The sequence below is a fragment of the Cricetulus griseus genome (genome assembly GCF_003668045.3).
Source record: "Cricetulus griseus strain 17A/GY chromosome 1 unlocalized genomic scaffold, alternate assembly CriGri-PICRH-1.0 chr1_0, whole genome shotgun sequence".
NCBI lineage: Eukaryota > Metazoa > Chordata > Mammalia > Rodentia > Cricetidae > Cricetulus > Cricetulus griseus.
The window spans coordinates 227,165,235-227,186,524 of NW_023276806.1; the positions used below are offsets into that span (position 1 = coordinate 227,165,235).

Genomic DNA, 21,290 nt, shown 5'->3' on the forward strand with positions numbered 1-21,290 from the left:
GATTGCTTACTGAGTGAAGATGCCTCTCTCTTCCCCCCTGAAAGTCTGAGATAAAGGGGGAGGTGAGGCCTGAGTGTTTCCTCTCTGATAAGCAGGCTCCACCCAGAGGCCAACAGTACACATTTGGGGACAGAGGGATAGAGTGGAAGGGGTGCCCCTTCTCCAGGGCCTCAGGGACTGGAGTTGGGGCCAAAGGGATGTCATCTCCAGTACGCTGGCTTTAGGTACAGTACCTGGAGCAGAACCAGGGAGGATTCTGGGAGCCAGAGAGAAGCACAGACAAATGGCAAGTGTCCTGGAGAAACATCCAGTTTCTGGAGCCAGAGCCTGGGGTGGGGGTTAGGGTGACTGTGTGTAAATATCCTGCACCCCCCCCCAGCACACACTGGAGAGCCTACGGTGGGGGCTAGAGGGCTAGGTGCAAATATCCTGTCCTTCCTCCCACAACACATACTAGAGAAGAGGGTATGTGAGGCTTTCAGAAGAGAAAGGTAGGGCAGGGGATGAGAGGAGGTGGAGAAAGTTGAACATCGAGGGAGAGGCTTGTTCTGGGGACTTTCTAGTAGTGAGACGGCGGGGAGGGTGAGTATCAGTGTGGCTGGACAAATCTGTCTTTAACGTGTCCTTCCTTTCTGAACCAGCTTCTCTCTCCTACTCCCCCCTGCACGTGCTTCAGGAGGAGAAGGACAAAAGTGGGGAAGAGCTCTTGGGACAAAACCAGACGGGTAGAATGGGACCTCCCTGGAGCCAGGAGGTAAGTGGCCTCTGCTTCTGTCTCTAACGTCCTACACGTCCTATTTGATCCCCCCGCCCCACAGAATTGCTGTCTCATGTACAAGAGGTCTAAAGAGAGCTGCGTCTTAGAGACAATAAGTAGAATTAGCCCTGTGCAAAGGGACACTGATGCTAACTTCTCCCTTCAGTTCTCCTTCCCATCATCTCATTATCACTCTCCCTTCCAAGCTACTTCGTCTCATTTGTTTTCCTCTTGGCTTCCCCCACTAGAATTCTCCAGATGAGAGGCTTCCCACTGGATGGAGCAGACAGTGGACAAGAGCTAGAAGGGTGCTCATAGGCGTCCTGCTCTGTGGCCTGCTCCTCGGTTCCTCTGTGCTTTGGGTGTACATCTTCCGGAACTGTGGTCCTCGTAAGGAACATCTTGGAACACCCCCGACCTAAGCAGCCCTCCATCACTTGCCCTGGTCCTGACCCCTGACCCCTGACCCATGACTTCATTGCCCCTGATGATCTATACTGCTTTCTCCCTGAATCCCACAGCAGGCCACCAGTGGAACCATTTCTTTCTTAACTGTGGGTCCTTTGTTCCCCACTAAAAATCCTTTGCCAGCCCCTTGGGGGAGCCCTTGTCCAGTTTGCTCTTCTTTTCTAGCTCTAAACTTTTGTTCACAGGCCCTTGTGAGACACCTGTGTGTTTGAAACTTCTGGACTATTACCTGGCCTCTGGAAACAGAAATGCAGACCCCTGCACTGACTTCTTCAGCTTTGTCTGTGAAAAAACCAATGGGACCAGTAACTCTTTTCAGCTTCTTACAGAAGAGAACAAGAACAAACTGTGGAAACTATTGGGTGAGGACACAGGTTGGCAGACTCTTTGGGCAGGTAGACAACTGAGTCTCAAGTGATCTTGATAGCTCTAAACTCTACAAAACCCCCTTCTTGCCTCTCCGCTGCTACCCAGCATTTTCCTTATTCCCATACCACTTAGTCTTTTTTTCTTTTCGCCCATCTCTTCTTCCTTGTTTCCCTTTCTGCTGTCAATCAATTCTGCTGTCCTTGTCATATTTTTTGTCTGCACCCCGTCTCTCTGCTCTTACCCTGTGGTCAAACTGAACCATTGAAAACTGGGAGCCTCCTCACTTATCTAAGGTAGATCCTCTTTCACCTGACTGTGGGGAAGTTTCCTGAACATTCCTGTAAGCCCCCCTCTCCTATTTGCCCCTCTCCTAGTACCTGCTCATTCAACTTTCCCATGTTTCTTTTCTAGAGACCCCAGGGTCCTGGCACCTCAGATCTGGGGAGGAGAAAGCCTTCCAATTTTATAACTCCTGCATGGACACAGATGCCATTGAAGCTGCTGGGGCAGGTCCCCTCCAACAAGTTATTGAGGAGGTGAGAAAAATTGGAGTGTCCACGTTTCTGAGTAATTCAGGATGCATGCTTGAGGGCTGCCATGATTTTCTAGAATACAGGATCTCTCTCCCTCCCAGGGATTCCAAGTGCTAGGAGGGAGACAGAAATGCAAATACTCCCTAAGAATGCAGACTTAGAGTGAGTAGAGGAAGAAGAGCCGCTGTGGGAGCAACAGGCTCAGAAACCTAGAGCTGGTGGCTGTGAGGAGGGAGAAAGATTCCCGCATTTGGGGGTAGTTCTCACAGGTCCCTAAATTCACTTTGTCTCTCTTCTTCCAAGCTTGGGGGCTGGCACATCTCTGGAAACTGGACGTCTGTAGACTTTAACCCAACTCTGCGGCTTCTGATGAGTCAGTACGGTCACTTCCCGTTCTTCAGAGCCTATCTGCGACCTCATCCAACCCCTCCACACACGCCAGTCATCCAGGTGAGGGATAAACTGGCAGAACCACAGGTGCACCTGAGCCTATATTTCTCTAACTCTAGGCTATCATTGCTTTAAAGAGAGATTTCAGGCTGGAGATAAGACAAGTGTGCAAATTAGGGAACTGCCCTATCTTAAGGGAAAATCAGTACTATAGGGATCAGGACTACTAGTTGAGACTGGGAAAAGGTGTAGCAAGGCAAGCTCTGTGAGGAGTGGGGTACTTTCAGGCTTCTTTACTACAAATATGGATTTCTCCTGGATCTCTTCACTAGTTATCTGTCTCCAGACTTGCCCTTCTCTTATGTACTTTTTATTTTCCCTAAGCCACCTTTCTAAGTTTAAGAGCTAAGAGCCTGTCATTTTAGTCGATCACCCAGTCATCAAGATATGGCCCCTAATCTGTAGCAAAGCATTGCAAGTTTGTGATCTGACCCCTATGCTTATCGCCCGTTACATTCTGTCTCCCCCTTGTACTCTACGCTCTGCTGACTCACATGTAGTCAAAAAATATTCTTCTCTTTGCATATGCTGTTTCCTTGCCTGTAACAATCCTAGATGACTCCTACGTGTTTCAGATGCTAGCCTTGGGAGTCTCTTTCAGTAAGTCTTCCCTGACACACTAGTTACGGTTTGAGTGAAGTCCCCCTGCCATCCTTTAAATGCTCTCAGCATCTAACACTTTGAAAGACTGTGGCCTCAAAACACTAGAGTTATTCTCAGCAACTAGTGGTCACTACTAGGTGTTTGTAAATAAATAAATAATGGAGCTGTCACTGCTGCGGTAAGCACTGGAGTGATTTATATTTGTCTCTGAGTCCCACAGCTTTGTACACGGTGATTATTCAAGAAGACAGGACCATCATTATAACATATCCTAAGATTTCACTTCAACACATGGATTTGTGTGTTTAGCTGTCTGAAATGCTTAAAGACAGATTTAGAGAGGAGGACGTCAACAGAGCCTTGGGGCATAGCTAATTAATTAGTCAGGGTAAAGAATGAAGCTAAAAGATACCATAAAGGGGTTACTGGGAAATTCTGAGCTAAGGGAAGTATTTGGAATGGTTGGGCTTCTGCACAGGCCTGTGAGAGGCTGGCCGGGGTTGGGTATGAATGAAAAGATGAGACTGCACCAGAAATTATTGTTGGCCCAGTTAGGAAGAATTGGTAACTATTAACATATGGTAAAAAGAGGAGCTGCTGAATTCTGTCAGATATCACCATGGATCTGTGTAGAGCTCAAGAATAATCAGGTTTGGAGGCAACCTAAAGCAGCTGAGGAGTCTAACTTAACATATTTGAGTCTGATTAATAGCAGCAAAAATGGAAAGTAAGAGCTGATTGGGAGAACGTGGTCAGTTTCAACACAATGTTTATGGTCCCAGAGACTTTTCATGGTTGAAAATATAAAAAAGAGATGGAGTAAACATTGAGTCGCTTAATCAGCTCCAGTCTGGATAGTCTCTTGAGTAACCTTAGGTAAGAAGAATAGACCATATAGGAGCCCATGAGACAATTAAGCAGGGAAACAGAGAGTGCAAGGGATCTTGGGGATGGATCCTGTAGGTGAGATCACAAGGGAAAAGGGAGGAGCTACAGAAAGGAACTATGGTTATCAGGGATTCCCACACAAACAGGGTGGAGAACTGGAAGACAACATTGAAAATTTGCAGGTAATCACAAAAGTTTTTCTAAGAATGAACAGAGATTGTCATTGGAGTTCAGGAGGACAGTATGGAGATTGAAACAATGGGCAAAGATGCCATTTTCCTCTCTAAACTTTTGACATAAAATCCAATAAAAGCATCAATTAAAAGATCATTTTCAAGATGGAAGAAAAGTGTATAGATCAGAGTGGGGGTGGTATATTCAAATTAGAAGAGAGGAAGAGAGTATGAGCATAAATATTCTCCGAATTAAAGTACTGGAGCCTGCGCACTTGACTGGAAAGCAAAGTTTAACAGATCACGTACATATAGCATCAATATTAATGCTATTTAGGTCTGAATATTTTGTATTTTTTAAAAATACAAACTAATGCAACATCTATAAGAGCAAACTATCAAATTTTCATTATTTGTAATTTTAAAAATAATTTTTTTCAAAATTGATCAAAACTATTATGATTTTTTAAAAGAGCAATTATAATTTAAAAATAGAATAAAATACAGTGTACAGTTTGGTGCTAGGGATCAAATCCAAGGCTTTATCTATGATAAGCAAGTATTCTACTGGAGAACCCTGTTGCCAGGTCCTAATGTTGTAGAACTTATCATTAAAAAATTCACAATAAGCAGAATTACGATGTTTTATTCATGATGGATTTTTCTGCATTAATTTTAAAAGTGTGTATTAAAATGTGCATCTTGTTAGTGAGTTTGAGGACTTCTTAATTAGTGCACCTGACATGGTGTCTCACACTCTTGACTCTAGATCTACACGGGCACAAAGAGTAGCTTCCTCTAAAAAAGAAGAATCTCTGCGTCACTCTGTGCCTGGGCTCAATATTGGCATGCGTAGACTATGCCCATGGTCCCATCTTTCTCTGTGCCCTCTTTCCTCTCTCTCATTTCTCCATCCCCATGGTGCATCCCCTGCCTTCCCATACCCACCCTCTCCATCTCCTATGCTCCTACTTCTCTCCAGTCTCTCTTGTGTCCAGATAGACCAGCCGGAGTTTGACATTCTTCTCCAGAAAGAGCAGGAACAGAGAATCTATGCCCAGGTAAGACTCCACACAATGCACCCCTCTGCACCCAGGCGAAAGGCATCCGGCTTCTGTGACTAAGTTTGCTCTCCTCAGATCCTGCGGGAACAGCTGACTTACCTGAATCGGCTGGGAGCTTTACTGGGAGGTGAGCCACAGAAAGTGCAACAGCATGCCTCCTGGTTCATCTCCTTTACCTCGAGGCTGTTCCAGTTTCTGAGGCCACCAGAGCAGCAGCAGGCACAAGACAAGCTCTTCCATGTGGTGACCATTGGTGAACTGCAGGTGCCTAGAACTGAGGGCCTGTCAACTCTGCTTGTGCTTGATAGCCTCTCAGAAACTTTCTGTTTTATCTTCTTCCTCCTTGTACCCTTCATTTCTTGACTTTTAAAAATGTGTGTGTTTATTTATTTATTATGGCATGAATGTGCAGGTGTGTAAATATGGAAGTCCGAGAACAATTTTCAGAAGTTGGATTCTTGCCTTCTATCCTATGGGCTGGGGGACTGAACTCAGGTGGTCAGGCTCTGTGGCAAGTGCCTTTAACCACCCAGCCATCTTGTGGGCCCCTTACTTCCTTTCATTTTCGCTTTCCACAACTCCTGTCTGCTCCAGTGTTTTCCTTAGCAATCCCCTCCCTCCCTCCCCATTCCCTCTCTGTTCCTTCCCTTTGGTTGTCTTTTTCTTCTCCTCAACTTTATATCCTTTCTCTCAGGAAATGGCACCTGCCATCGACTGGCTGTCCTGCTTACAAGCAACATTCACACCGATGTCCTTGAGTCCCGCCCAGACCCTCGTGGTCCGAGATCTAGACTACTTGAGAAACATGTCACAGCTGGTAGAAGAAGAGCTGCTGACAAGCAGGTTCGCCCAGGTGGAGTTGGACAGATATTGGGCATGGAAAGAGTGAGGACACACAGGGCGTCAGGGACATCTTGACTGAGAGGGGGGACAGACAAGGGGAAGGTGGATGGCACAAAGGAAACATAAAAACCAAGAATTATGTAAGCCTTTGGGAGCTGAGGTCCATGCTAAAATGAAGGCTGTAGGAGTGAGACCGGATGAGGTGACTGCCAGGATGCTAACACCAACCTTTAAGGAGATCTTATACTCTAGGTAATGCCCAAAGCCCAACTCTGAAAGCTGCAAACCCAGCCCTTCTGTATAGCATCTCAGGGGTGATATTGTCTAGAAGTCTTTTTTTCCTCCATTTTTTATTTAAATTAGAAACAAGATTGTTTTACATGTTAATCCCAGTTCCCTCTCCCTCCCCACCCCGTTCCCTTGCCCCCCACTAACACCCTACCTATCCCATACCATTTCTGCTCCCCAGGGAGAGTGAGGCCTTCCAGGTGGGGTCTTTGGAGTCTGTCATATCCTTTGGGATAGAGCCCCATGTGTCTAGGCTGAGGGAGTGTCCCTCTATGTGAAATGGGCTCCCAAAGTCCATTCCTATGCTAGGGATAAGTACTGATCTACTACTCGGGGCCCCATAGATTTCTGAGGCCTCCTCATTGACACCCACATTCATGGGGTCTGGATCAGTCCCATGATGGTTTCCCAGTGAACAGTCTGGGGGCCAAGAGCTCCCTCTTGTTCAGGTCAGCTGTTCCTGTGGGCTTCACACCAGCCTTGTCTAGAAGTCTTTACAGGGGGAGGCAAAGCATGAACCATGTGGCTTCCACTGTTTTATAAGTGTGTCTGGTAAGATGGCTGCCAGGAGGACCAAGGCAAGCTACAACCCAGCTTTGTTGACTTAGCAATCTATCTTCAGATGAGCTGAGGTTTCCTGGTTGTGGAAATAAGATGAATCAAGTTCTTCTCTCCCTGTGACTTCAGAAGGCAGCTTCTTTACTTGGCTCCTCTGTCACCCCCACAGGCAAATCAAGAAAGACTGTTCTGGATATTTGTGCATATATCACAGTTGTTCTTTGTAAATACAGAGGACAGGGCTGAGCACAGGTATACCAAGGTAATTTATTAAAGAGATTCTTCATTTGGGCATGTTTTTTTTAAGTTGAGAATTTTGTCTTCACAGGGACATGATACAGAGTTACATGATTTTGGGCCTGGTAGATACCCTTTCCCCAGCCCTGGACAGTAAATTCAGGAAAGCACGCAAAGAACTGAGACAGAAACTACGGGAACTGAAAGAACAACCCCCCCTGGTAAGAACAGAAGGCAATGCATTTTCTATATTCAAGCAAAAGTTCCAGAGCTACAATGGCATAGGGAGAGAGCTCCCACCCAATTCCTGCCCTGGAATTAGGCAGGATTGGAAGACAGAATCTATCTTTAAAATCTAGATACCACCTGGTTACTTCTGTGTCATCTAGTTTCAACATAAAAGTGAAATTAAGAAGAACCATTCCTTGGCCATAACTCTTCAACAATGTGCTATTTTTCCAAACTCTATGGTTTGAAGACCTGGACCTAAAGCTTAAGATTCATTGTGATGGCCAATATTTGGCACACAGAGGCCATCTAGAAGATTCCATATTTCCTTTCTAAATGTTGATTTCAGAGTTCATCTCTGATCCAGGGGGATTTTTTTTTTTTGAGTTACAAATGGTCATGGTTGGTCAGATCTTGACACATGAGAGGAGAAGGGTATATAGGAAATGTGTGAAACCAATCAAGCAGCCAGATACATTATCTGAGATGCGTACATCTGCTCCCAGAGAGTTCCTTGACATACTAAGTCAGATCTACTCAAATGCAAGTAGAGATGTCCAGAGGAGCACTGTTGGTATATCCTGACCTCAATGAAGGTCTTGAGGGAAAATAACATTTTCTCTTGTTAATTTGTGGGCCGTTTCCCTACCTTAAAAAGTCCTTACAAATAAAATTCTGGGGAGATGGCTCAGTACTAAAATGCTTGCCTCTCAAGGGTGAGGACTTGAGTTTGAACCTGAAGTTTGATGCAAATAGCAGTAGTGTCTATAATCCCAGTGTTTCTGTGGTAAGGGAGAATGGAGACAGCAGGTTGCCTGGACATTCAGGGCCTGGTAGCCTGGTATATGAAATGGCAAAACAAAGAAACCCAGGCTCAAGCAAAGTGGAAATTGGGGATTGGCACCTGAGGTTGTATTCTAAACTCTACACATGGATCATGGCAACTGTCTCATATTTTCTCTTCCTCTCTCCTCAAATTTACAAAGAAAAATGTTCTTATGGAGCCTGAAATGTAGTCATTGATATTTATAGTTTACAAAAAGCCTAGATAATTTCCTGTATTGGCTTAATCCTCTATTTTCATGAGGTAGCATAAATATCATTATTTATATTTTATTTATTTATTTATTTATTTATTTATTTATTTATTTATTTATTTATTTAAAGACAGAGTCCTGGAACTCACTTTGTAGACCAGGCTGGCCTCAGACTCACAAAGATCCGCCTGTCTCTGCCTCTTGAATGCTGGGATTAAAGACATGTAACACACAGCTCGTTTTATGTTTATTTTAGAGATGAGTCAGTAAACATGACTCTGAAGGAACCTGACTATCATAATAAGTTAGAGTAGGGATCTTCTCTGGCTGTATGGCTTCAAGGTCAGTTTGTTTCTTCAATGCCTTGGACCATGTTTCTTTAGGGTAGTCGCTCAGTGTGGGGCAGATTCACAAGAAGCTACTATGAAGCTTGACTATCTCTCCATCAGATGCAGTACAGCATAACACCAACTGCAAACTTCCTGGCAGAAATAACTTCCTGTAATGCCAGCACTGTGGCATGAGGTCACGTCTTGGAAGGTATAAACATGTCAACCCAGAGATTCATGCTTAAAGAATGTGGAAGGCTTACAAATCCCGTAATCACCATCCTTTTCATTGGGGGTATATAACTGCAAAATGCTATCATGTGCTGCCACAAATAGTAATATTATGAACTTGGAGAAGCTGCTTCAACTTTCTGAACAGTACAAAAAGTGACAGAGCGAGAATGCTGGTAGCACCTGGATTTGAAGTCACTGTCAGGCATCAGTGAACCCCACTCACTACAAAGTTGACTGTATTTAACCTTCCCAGAAATGCTCTGGGGTTTTTAGTTCCCATTTCTCAGATTCAGAAACAGGTGTAAGAATGACAAACAACTTCCCCAAGATTGCATTGCTCTTAATTGAAGAAACAGGATCCAAAACAAATGTTTGGCTCATGAAACTATATTTTTAACACACCCGGCAGGGTTGAGGAATATGTGGGTGCCACAGCATTAGGCTAGCAAACTCTTCTATAAAGGGCAAGATAGCTAAGTATATTTGGCTTTATGTTCCATATGTTTTAGGCTGTTAACACTTGACTTTCCTAGTGGCACAAAAGACAGAGGTGTGCTCCTAAAGAACACAATTTAGACAGTAGCTACCCTTGGTGGCTCCTAAAGCAGGGTGATTGGAGAGGGTTTGAATATCAGTTGGAACCCGTAGTAGCGGGTAAAAGTGAAGCAATGTCTAGAGAAAAGAAGAAATTGCCTGGCTTTATCTCTCAGGAGCAATACATGAAGCAGACTGGTTAAAATTTTCTCTAGTGTGTAGGGTCTTCCTCACGACTATGGCTGAGAAGAAACCATGGGGATATGCACACAAGGCTGTGCCGGGTGATACTATTGAAGTTTACCCTGGGAGGTTGAACACTGGATCAGCAAACAGAATAACACTGAAGTGGAAATTAGAGGGCAGAGGGACTGACAGCTGCCTTTTCTTTTCATGAAAGAGGGCATTTATAGAATTTATATGATTTATATTTTATAAGAACACGTCTCAAGATAAGCAATGGAATATCCTACCTTGTGTTTTAAGAGGTTACCTGGAGTTATGGGCAACACCAGATTCTGGGTTTGACTTTTATTTCCAGACAGTCATTATTAATTGAAGACCTCTGACTCCTCTAACATAGGTTCTTAGTTTGAAATGCCAGTAAGTGTTGTATCTGACCATTGTTGTAGGTTAGTTTTGATTGCATGGTCAATGGAGATGTCTATTAAACCACAGCATTTCTTTTTATGAAATGTGTAAAGTGGATTTGGGGCAATGAAAACAAGATTTCACATTTATCCCTATGTACATGAGAACTGTGTATATTCAGCTCGACACCTCAATTTATTTAGGTAAAATTTAAAATTTTGTTTAAACAAGTCATCTTAGTTACTTTTGTTTTCTTGGATCTTGGGTCACCTGCAATTTTACCCAAAGTTTCTTACTCCAGACTACTGTTAATATCTCATTAGAAAAGCATTAGGTCAGGCTTTATTAATCCATAGATTCGTCTATCCATTTGTGTGATATTTTTGTTGTTTTTCAATGTTTTTGAGACAAAGTCTTACATCATCATCATGATGGCTTAGAAATAACTTCTAATCCTCCTGCCTCAGCTATAGGATTACAGATGGGATAATATTTGCTGAGTATCAAATGCTTTTTTAAAAATGCTTTTCTAGTAGTGAAAGAAATAAAGAAGCATCCCTACCTTTGGGTATTTATAGTTCAGTAAAAAGAGAGATAATAAACTATGTGTGTTGGAGAGTGTTGGGAAGAAAAGAGAAACATTGAATGAAGAAAAGGAATGCAAGGGAAAGAGCAGTTATGATTATCTGTAGGCAGGTCAGGAAAGGGCAAATCAGCTGTGAGTCATTCTCACGATGTTTAGTTAGGGTTCGACCAGACAAGGGTACACTCACACTGTACCATCATTCCATATCAATTTCTTCATCTCATTTACCAGGACATGATTTGTGATTTAACCAGATCCTTTCCTGATATTAAGATAATGCCTTCAATGTGGCACTAGAATTTATAGAGTGGTACCAGAGGAATGCCAGTGGAATTTAGAATAAGCAGAGTGCTTTTAAGGAATTATGCCATCTGATTCTCAAATCTGAGAGGAAGGTAGAACAGACATGACTCTTATTTGTACAGCTGGTCTAACTGAAGTACCTTGATTTAAGTTAATAGCTCCCATTAGTAAAGGCTGGATATTTTGTTTAAGGGCAGTATAGAGGTCTTTAAGGACAAATTTAGTTTATAGACAGGTTTCATTGGCATTTAGAGTAACTTACATTAAAAAAATTAGGAGGTGACACTCTAATAGATATGCATGTGTGCCTTTATGTAAGCCAGCAGCCCTGCACCAACCTTCTCCAGTGATGCTAATCATTTGTGCTGGGTTCATTCTCCAGTTTAGTGCAGCCCTTCTGATGTGAGTGTCTTGGGCTTCTGATAGGAGACTCTGTTATGTTACTGCGGGGCCCTTATCTGTGTTTTTAGAGGGTTCTTATCTGTGTTTGTAGCTCCTACTCAGTCTTGTACACCAGCTTTATTAGCCCTTCAAATAGATAAGTTTTTATTATTTTGACATTTTTGGTCCTCAGTGATCCTACCCTGGCCTTTAATAGTTACATATTATTTTCCATGCCTTCACAGACATTCCTTTAAGAATTCACTAGAGAATTTTATCCAGAAGTCCTTACATACTCTTGGGATCTCCCTTGATTTCTACCATTTCTTTATATTATTGCCTATGCGTGGTTTGTAGGAGATGCATGCAACCATTTCCACTGCTCTGAAATGAATCTACTGAGGTTGATTATCCTGCATTTGGAGTATTTCTTTTATCCTTTATATTCCAGAGATTTCTCCCCCCTCTATTTCCACATTATCTTTAACACTGTAGTACCTTCTGCCCTTGCCTGTCTGGAGAGACAGCTAGGATTCTAGTCTTAATGATGTGCTTGCTACTCAGCATTTTTATTTCAATGCTTCTAGCAGCAAACTTTATCACCTAAAGCCTGCATTTACTGATCTGTAGGATTGTACAATAACACACACACACACACACACACACACACACACACACACACACACAACTTTGAGACTGGGTACAGATTGTGTAGAGAAAAGGAGTTTCTCCTTTCAGTTTACAGTTTACAAATGGGAGTCTGGGAGGAAAAGAGTGTGTGGTAGAACTCCTGGGCCATTTCTGGGGTGTGATGGGACCCGAGTGGGATACTCCTCCTCACCTCCTCGAGAGCCTTTTGTTCCTCACAGTGATACCTTTTTCTGCTGAGCAACAGTGGGTATTGCCAGAGAAAATGATAAATTTCCCTTTCTCTCTCTCTCTCTCTCTCTCTCTCTCTCTCTCTCTCTCTCTCTCTCTCTCTCTCTCTCTGTCTCCCGTGTGTGAGTGTGTGTGTGTGTGTGTGTGTGTGTGTGTGTGTGTGTGTGTGTTGTTGTCTACATTTGTAGTGTATGCATATATGTATTGTATATGTTCTTGTGTGTGCTTACAGAAGCTTGAGGTTGACATCAGGTATCTTTCCTTTATCCATATCCACCTTTAGTTTTTGAGGCAGTATCTCTCACTGAACCTAAAACTCACTGATTCAGCTAGATTAGATGGCAATTTCAGGAGTCTGCTTTTCTCCACCCCACCCATAGCATGAGCCTCCATACCTAATATCATATGTAGGTTCTTGGGTCCTGAAATCAAGTCCGTATACTTGTGTAACAGGCATTCTAATGCCTGAGTAACTTCCCCATTCCTGGGAAACAAAAATTAAAAAAAAAAAAACAAAAAACAAAAAACAGAGAACATTCTTTGAGATGAAGGTCTATGCAAGGTTGGTGTTGGAAGTAGATGAAAACAGAGGCCTGGGTAGTTCTCACTCACTCAGTGTGTTTTTTTGCAGCCAGCTTACCCACGATGGATGAAGTGTGTGGAAGAGACAGGAGCCTTCTTTGAGCCAACCCTGGCAGCTTTGTTTGTTCAGGAAGCCTTTGGCCCCAGCATCCAAAGTGCTGTATGTGAGAGCTTTCCCTTGCCTACAACCCTCCACCATTCCCTTCCAACACACTTTGCCCTGATTCTATGGTGTCTGCCCTTCTTTGTGGTGTGCAAGGCAGGAGTCAGGCAGAAAAGAAATTCAACTAAGAGGGAAGCCAGAGACCTGCTCAGCCTCTTGGGCAAGTCCATTTCATCCACAGGGCACAAGTATCCACAACGTGAATTAGCTTTAACACCTCACTGGACTTTCCTGGTATTGTGTTTCTTCAACCATAAAACAGAAAAAAATATCCAAACTCCTTGACCTTCAAGGCTCCTCCCTGTTTGTCTAAGAGTTTTGAATAACACATCAGTTACACCGTGAGATCAGGATGATGTAATCTCACAGAAGGCAAATGAGTAACTTCTGAGTAAGAGGGAGACTTGGTGAGAAGGGGACTCATTAGCCTTTTATGTGTAAAATTTTTTGATGGAAATGATTTTCCTGATTTAATAGGAAAGGGGAATGGCCCAAGAGTAGTTGAACAAGTTACTTAACCATCATGGAGACACCAAAGAGCAGTCAGGATTTGAACTCAGTCAGCTGGAAGCCAGAGTCATTTCTGACATTGTCACCCAATTCCTTCTACCAAGAAAGGATTCGCATAAGACAGTGAGTGTTTGAGAAACTAGGCATATGGCCCAGGCTGTGTGGTAGTGAGGACTCCACTCTGCTGAGAATCCAAGGGATGTAGGTGATAGGAAGTATGTCTTAAGTGGGAGAGCCGAGAGGGAAGCAGTAGCTTTCCATGCCCTCAGCTTCCTGAGAGTTTTCTGTCCCCCAAAGAAAGTACCCATCAATCTCAGATACCCCAATGGCAAAGCAGTGTTATTATGGCCCCTTCTTGGGGGCAGCCAACTCTTTACCCTCTCTGTGCTTGGCATTGTCTTTGTAGCCCCACAGATCTCCAGACCCTTGATGTTTGTGGTACTCTGGGAAACAGACCCTCTTGAGAGCTCTTTCCCTTTCTCTCTGACAGCTCTTTGGCTCTTGGCCCAGCAGGCTCTTTAGGGCAAGATCTTTTTACAGACTGCAACAGGGCCAGGGCTCAGGCTGATCCTAATGTCGTTTTTTTTTTTTTCCTGACCTCATCCCCACAGGCCATGGAATTATTTGCTGAGATCAAGGATGCTGTCATCCTACAACTCAAAAAACTTTCCTGGATAAGTGAGGAGACCCTGAATGAGTCCCTGAACAAGGCAAGGCCAGGAGTACAGGCCAGTTTGGGACTATTTAAGAGACAGTTGATCACTGGATCAAGAAATGGGACAGAGGGAAGAGGGCAGAGAGTGCATACGTGGGTGACAGTGTTAACGGCTCTTGGGGGTTTCCAAGGGAATGCTGGTTGCTTACAAACTTTTGTGTCTTTTTTCAGCTCACCCAACTGCAGGTGGAGATGGGGGCCCCAAAACGGGACTTGAAGCCAGAGCTGGCCAAAGAGGAATACAGTGATGTGGGTATTTGTTCCTCTCAGTGCTCCTATGTCCTTGACTTCTGACTTCTGGGACCCAACTGAGTCTGCAAAGCAATCCATTGTCTATGGGCAATTCTGAGCTAACCTCTTCTTTTCCCTGGTGCTGATGGAACCTACAGGCAAAAATACTATAACTTTCTAGGGCTCTTATTTGTGCATGCATGCATGTACACACACACATTCTGTAATGTGTTTGTGCTTATCTGCATGATGACGCATGTAGACTCAGTACCAGTAAGAGGTGATATCACACGGTAGTTTCTGCTCAACGGTGACTGGATGTATCTGAGGACTTACAAGTTTAGATTTAAATTCACCCAGCTCCATCCATTTGATCCATTTGCATCCATCCCCATGCATCTAAACCACCTGCTGCCTCTTTCCCAGATACAACTTGGTCCCAGTTTCCTTCAGTCTTTCCTGAGCTGTGTACGATCCCTCCAAGGCAGAAAGGTTCAGCACTTCTTGCAGCCTTTTCCCTACCACAGGTATGAGAACAGATACCCCATCCCAGAAATGGACTAAGAACAGTGATAGCACTCTCAAAGAACATGATGATGGTTGGGAGAGATTGCGTGTGCTTTGCAAAGACAGTAAGTGATGGGGCTGTGTTTGCATTTTCTCTTCACACAGATGGAAGGAATCCCCCTGGGGAGTCAACGCCTACTATTCCATTCCTGACCACGTCGTGGTCTTCCCAGCTGGCCTCCTACAACCTCCATTCTTCCACCCTGGCTACCCCAGGTATGGACCATTCTCTGAAGGTGAGTCTTTTGGTGGGAGAAACTGAAGAGGAATTAATAGGTGTTAGGATGGATGAGACTTAGAGTTGGAAAATGGGGATACATATTTTTTTTTAAGGTTTCCGCAAGTAAAACAAGATTTTGTCTCTTTAGAGCCGTGAACTTTGGCGCTGCCGGTAGCATCATGGCCCATGAGTTGCTGCGGATCTTTTACCAGCTCTGTGAGTCATGAGCCAGTGGGAGGTAGGGCCACTAGGGAGGATATCACAGGAGGCCTGGGGGAAGGGGAGGGTTATTCAAAAGTTCCAGTTGGGACAGTTTGAGGAATGCCCCATGCTCCTGGGAGCCAGCTTAGTTTATGGTATCCCTAACGCTACACTGCTCTTCACCAATTGGCTCTCTTGTTCCATTTCCAACAGTACTCCCTGGGGGCTGCCCAGCCTGTGACACTCATGTCCTACAGGAAGCACTTCTATGCCTGGAGCACCATTATGCTGCCTTCCCCTTACCCAGCATGGCCCGCCTCAATGGTTCTCATGCACTCCTGGAAAATGCTGGAGACATAGGAGGGCTGGCTATCGCATTCCAGGTGTGCCCAGGTCCCCATCCTTCTCTTTTCCTAATACTATCCCTCATGGAAACAGTTGCATAGCTTTGTGCCCTCCACATTCCCACTGAACAGATGGCAACTTGGGACCCCCTTCCTACCCTGTAGGTCCCCCACCTTCTAGAACAACTGTAGGTCTTCTGGTAAGTACCCTTTCTTCTTGCCTCAGACCAGTACCTTGTTACATAGATAAGAAGGCTTAGGATACTTGTTGGGATACTATGCTGTGTAGCTGGCATCAGACTTTTAAATGCCTGCAGATCTGAAGCCTAACAGAAATTTCCATCCCATATACCCGTATCTAGGCCTACAGCAAGAGGATAGCAGGGCAAAGTGGGGAGATGACCCTGGCCAACCAGGACCTCAGCCCCTATCAGCTCTTCTTCCGAAGCTATGCCCAGGTGAACAGCTACTATTTCTCTCTACACTTGCTCCGTATCAGTTCAGGACCCAATCACTGACACTAAAAGGCTGCATGTCCCATGCTACACTGACCCATGCTTGCAAGTCCACTGTCATGGATCCCCACTTTTAACTTTTCTCATTTGTCCCTTCGGAACCACCCTTTACATGATTACAGGTTCTTTCATCAAACTCAGCAACTGGCTCCCCACCCTACCCCGCAAAGAATAGCCTCTCCACTTCCAAGCCCCTCCATAAGAGAAACCTGTTGTTCCTTCTTTCTCGTGCTTCAGAAACACAGACTATTTTAAAAGCAGCCAGCCACGGGCTGGACATGTGACCATACTACTTGAAGAACTCAGCTCTGGGGCTAGCTCCAAACTAGTATCACTCCCATTGGGACTTTGTGCTCTGTCAAGAGCATGACACACAATTCTTCAACACACCAATGAGCCCCTTACAGAAATCCACTGCTGAACCCCACTTTAGTTCCTTATAAATGGCAGCATTATACAGTCAAGTTTCTTCCAACAGGGTTAGTGCCATATTGAAAGATTTACACATATAAGTTCTCCATGTGGCCCACGTACATCCTGCCCCTTCCTTTGTTCTGCATAGTGATCTCCTAGTCCTTGTCTCCAAACTATCTCCGTGATCCATGAGACTTACTCTCCTCCTTACCCCTCTTTGACCATCTTTCTTCTCAGGTGATGTGTAGGGAGTTGAGCTCACAAGACCCTCAGGACACTTACAGCCCTCCCAGCCTTCGAGTCCACGGGCCCCTCAGCAATATCCCAGACTTTGCCAAACATTTCCATTGTCCACACGGTACCCTTCTGAACCCTTCTGCCCGCTGCAAACTCTGGTAACTTGGCTACCAAAGAGACTGAGATACAGATGCCTGGACACTTGGCCCCGTTCTTGAAGTCAGAGCAAATGTCTTTCTTCTTTTTGTTCCAAAATTAAAAACGTGTATTTAGCTTTTGCTATCTCTCTTTTGTTCCAGTGTGTGTGTGTGTGTGTGTGTGTGTGTGTGTGTGTGTGAGTGTGTGTGTGTGTGTGTGTGTGTGTGTGTGTGTGTACTGTGGGCACATGTGTGCTACAGCTCATGTGTGGAGGTCAGAGGATAATGTTGGGTACCAGTCTTTGCCTTCTACCTTGTTTTGAGCCAGGTGTATATGCCAGTGTGTATACCAGACTGGCTGCTCCTCCAGCTCCCAGGGACCTTCTTGTCTCCATCTCCCATCTGGGCCTGTCTCACTGTAAGAGTGTCTTACTGTAAGTGTAATATCTTATGTAATCACATAAGAGATTACTCATGCGGATGACTGCATCTGGATGTGAGTGAGTCCTGGGGATCTAGACCCAGTTCCTTACACTTCTGTTGCGATCGTTTAACTCAGAGTCGTCTCCCCAGCCCACTCTGTCATCTCTGAATGCCTCTTTCCTGGTATGTCCTATTCCTAGAAGTCAAGAATGATAAGAGGGAAAAGTGCCAAGAAATCAGCAGCAGTTGGTGAGAGAGTGGGTCTGAAGGTCAGTAAGTAGACAAAAGGCCAGGCAATTCACCAGACCAGTGAGAGAACCAGAAACTCGCTGGCAATTGTTTTCAGGATTTTATTGCTATTGCCATTTTATTGTCACTGTCTCCTCCCTCTAATCTGCTGTTTCAGTCAAAGCTTAAGAGTTAGAAGGGTGTGGGTCTGGTGTCTTTGGCCCTGGGACATGAAATTCTGGGTTGGGTGGCAATCACATAGAGACAATGAGAGTTGAGCAAGCTCTGTGGCTGCACCCTAAGGCCAGGTGCTTCTCAGACAGGGGAGTGGGGTCTGCATTTTGAGGAGGGAGGAAAGGTCAATAAGCAATCACGAAGGGGAGGTAGATGTCCAAGTCCTCGTGCAGGACCCAGACCACTGCCTCTACCTCAAAGTCTCTCATAAAAAAACCATGATGCTGGCCAGGTTGAAGCAGAAGGCTAGATCAAAGAGGTGGTCCCGGAAAGTCGCTGCCTGGGCGAATGTGTCTTCTTCTTGCTGGGCCATATCTATCACCTGCCACAGCTCACCCACTGATGAAGCCATAAAGTGTTCTTCGAACTGCTCCTTTCCCTCGTCTGGAACACGAAAGAGGGACAGAGAGGGGTAGCCCCAATCTCAGGCCTGGTGAGGCCATGGTCAAGGGTCCAGAGACAAGCGAGGGCTGCCAATTGCCAGCCATAATATTGGCCTTGACTAGAAAGAGAGTGCTCTAACTAGAAGGCTTTTCAGTTGTCACTTCAGTCATAGCCCCATCTCAAGCACACACAACCTCCACTCCTCAAACCAGTTCCCACCTCCAACAGGTTACACTATTTGGGGGAGTGAGAGAGACCTTCAGATGTGGAGGCAAAAACCCCTTCTCTAGGTAAATATTCTTTCTCCTTCCTCAGCAGCTTTGGATAATGGCAGCTAGTCCACGCTGTACCGGACTGAAAGTCTTTCTAAAGCCAGACATTCTTACCTACAGCTATTCTTTCATGCTGTGGTGATGGAGAACTTGCGCTATCTCGTGAAAACCATGTCCATCCCAGTTGATCCTGACTTAACCAGCTGCTAGAGCTGAATTCAGCCCAAGCCTACCTTTACTCCAACCCACCCCTCTACAACACTTTCTCCTCTACCCACCTACAGAGAATACTTTCTCTTTCTGACTCCTGCCATCATCCAGGCTTGTGGGGCCCTTCAGACTCTTCACACCCTTCATTTGCAGCAGCAGCAGCAGAGCTGTCAGGAATGTTGCCCTGTGGAGCTAGGAGAACCTGGAAGTCAAGAACTTCTTCTCTCCTGCTGCCTCTGCCCATCCCCAGGCCCCAGAGCCACCCTGTGCCTGTCTCAGCCCTTACCCCATGCCAGCATCGCTTTTCCTCCTTCTCTTCCATAGGACCGCTAACACTGTGTGTTCTGTGACATCACTGCCATGGGTCTAACCCACATTCTAGATCATTATACCATTCCATTTCCACACAGAAGGGTGGGAAATGGCAGGTGCTTCTAAGACAGCCTCGTGTGTCACCTTGTGGATCAACCCCCCCCCCCAAAAAAAGGCTCCAGAGTTTGCCAAGTGCCACCACATCAAAGTAACAGCATTCTTATAGTCACCATTTAGACCAAAAAGCAGGTTCCCTGGGAAAATGCAGCCCGCATGCAGGATCACAGCCATCAGTGGGCAAAGCAGGATTCTCCACTAGTGCTCCTGGGTCTAAATGTGACACCTGCCTATAATTCTATGCAGCTTTTCTCCTAGACAAAGCAGTCGGCACAGATGAGACTAATGACTTTCTACACATTGGTATCCCCAAGTACATGCATTTGCCTGCTCCTCTTCATGAAACTCTAAGTCTGTTGAAAACTGGGAATAAGAACTGGGGCATAGGGGACAGAAGAGAATATGCACACACCCTGTAAGACAGACAGACAGACAGACAGACAGACAGACAGACAGACAGACAGACAGACAGAGAGGCAGAGGGATAGAGACAGCTGGAACATTGTGCACAGTGCATAGGGATGCATAGCGATTGAGGCTGAGAGCTAGGCAGGCAGTACAGTCCCATACTTCCAGTTACTTCGGAGGAGAGGAAGCAGTAGGACAATCCTAAGTTCAAGGGCTGCCTTTGGTACAGAGTGACTTCAGTCAAGTTTGGGAAACATAGTGAGGACCTGTCTCATAAACGTTCAGTGTTAAAGGGGCTGGAGATGTAGCTTACTGGCAACATGTCTGGCTTGGGCAAGAGCCTTGGTTCAATCTCCAGTACTACAAAAAAATAAGTAATTAAATAAAAGAGAGAGAGAAAACATGAAGAAATAGACGTGAAGAGATGATTATCTTGCCTGAGTAGAGGGTATTCTTTTTTACTCTTCCTTATTTTTCGGATTATTGGACTTTGTCCTGTTGTACAATGAGGCTGAAACACCTTCTTTTATTTTGTATCTTCTTGCAGTCTCAGACACAGAGACACTGTTTCAAGGGTATCTAACAACTCCTTGCTTGGTAGAGGGGTGGGAGTCTACAGAGAGAAGGTAGGGTGGCAAGGAGTCAAAGATCCCAAATAAGGGAATTGTAGAGAACCTGCCCCATGCCTGTTCCCTCCACGGGGAAGGCCTGTTGGCTAGTTGGCAGAGAGGACTCCAAGAGTAGTGTGTAGGGAATAAAGTATGAATGTCTTTGTTAGAAAAAGAAAAACAGACACAGGCTATGAGCAGCCAGCTGGGTACAAAGACAGGAAAGGTTCATTCATATCCCTTTCTTTTATGCACACACTGCCTGGAAAACTGTATGCAAACGCAGGTGTCAGGGTACATACATGAACATCTACTTCTCTCCAAAACAGAACTGGAGACATGCGAAGATAAGATGAAAGATGAAATTCCTCCCCATGGAGGCGACCATGCTAGCGGGTACGCTCACATGGCACCCGCCAGACTCCAGCTCTTACTTCCTTGAGTGCCAAACCAGGTGACAAAAGACTGGGTAGTGACGTAGAAGGGCACTTTACGGTAGTGGCATAAAGATGTAAAAACGCTGTGACCTCCCTTACCCTAACCTTGTACTCATTGACCTGCAGATCCAGCGAATGATGAATGAATGGAAAAAATAAAATCACGAGTGTCCTCCTGGCTATTTTGGAGGAGTGGCTTCTTCGCTCCCTGGTGTGCTTACATGGAAAAACCTGCAGCTCGGGAGGCATGAATGGGGAAGGCAGTAGTGGGAGTGGGGGTTGCAGTGGAAAGAACCCACTTGGGCTCATTATCAATGACTTCCACCTCTTTACCAATTCACCTTCCTGACTCCTAGCCTTAGAAGATGTGAATCTCGCAGAAACCAGTAATTCCTTAATTTTTCTGTTCTTACTAGGTATAAAACACATAAAAGTACAAAGGAACAAAAAGTCCCAACAGTTCCACCATCTAATGATAACTGCTGTTA

General features: G+C 44.9%; 2 protein-coding genes across 2 annotated transcripts; one reads left to right on the forward strand and one right to left on the reverse strand.

The window, feature by feature from the left end:
* Positions 1-691: 691 nt before the first annotated feature.
* Positions 692-17,194, forward strand: Kel (Kell metallo-endopeptidase (Kell blood group)). The gene is made up of 18 exons (XM_035450370.1): positions 692-754; positions 1,006-1,147; positions 1,411-1,587; positions 2,006-2,130; positions 2,431-2,577; positions 5,240-5,302; positions 5,381-5,569; positions 6,000-6,148; positions 7,323-7,452; positions 12,965-13,075; positions 14,200-14,298; positions 14,475-14,552; positions 14,961-15,061; positions 15,207-15,317; positions 15,470-15,537; positions 15,736-15,905; positions 16,229-16,324; positions 17,033-17,194. The coding sequence occupies exons 1-18, from the start codon at positions 731-733 to the stop codon at positions 17,192-17,194; spliced, it is 2,142 nt and encodes a 713-aa protein (XP_035306261.1). The 5' UTR covers positions 692-730.
* Positions 17,195-18,259: 1,065 nt separating this feature from the next.
* Positions 18,260-19,242, reverse strand: Llcfc1 (LLLL and CFNLAS motif containing 1). Its single transcript, XM_035450771.1, has 3 exons — positions 19,207-19,242; positions 18,989-19,112; positions 18,260-18,438 (listed from the first exon to the last, which is right to left on the reverse strand). Exons 1-3 carry the CDS (start codon positions 19,240-19,242, stop codon positions 18,260-18,262), a joined length of 339 nt encoding a protein of 112 aa, XP_035306662.1.
* Between the last annotated feature and the right edge of the window lie 2,048 nt (positions 19,243-21,290).

Coding starts and splice junctions, on each gene's coding strand:
- Kel (XM_035450370.1), top strand. CDS start 731: ATGGGACCTCCCTGGAGCCAGGAG. Junction 15,538..15,735: donor GCGGATCTTTTACCAGCTCT/GTGAGTCATGAG, acceptor CATTTCCAACAG/TACTCCCTGGGGGCTGCCCA. Junction 15,906..16,228: donor GGCTGGCTATCGCATTCCAG/GTGTGCCCAGGT, acceptor ACCCGTATCTAG/GCCTACAGCAAGAGGATAGC.
- Llcfc1 (XM_035450771.1), bottom strand. CDS start 19,242: ATGGAAGAGAAGGAGGAAAAGCGATGCTGGCATGGG. Junction 19,113..19,206: donor AAAAGCGATGCTGGCATGGG/GTAAGGGCTGAG, acceptor AGGTTCTCCTAG/CTCCACAGGGCAACATTCCT. Junction 18,439..18,988: donor AGAGAAAGTATTCTCTGTAG/GTGGGTAGAGGA, acceptor TTCGTGTTCCAG/ACGAGGGAAAGGAGCAGTTC.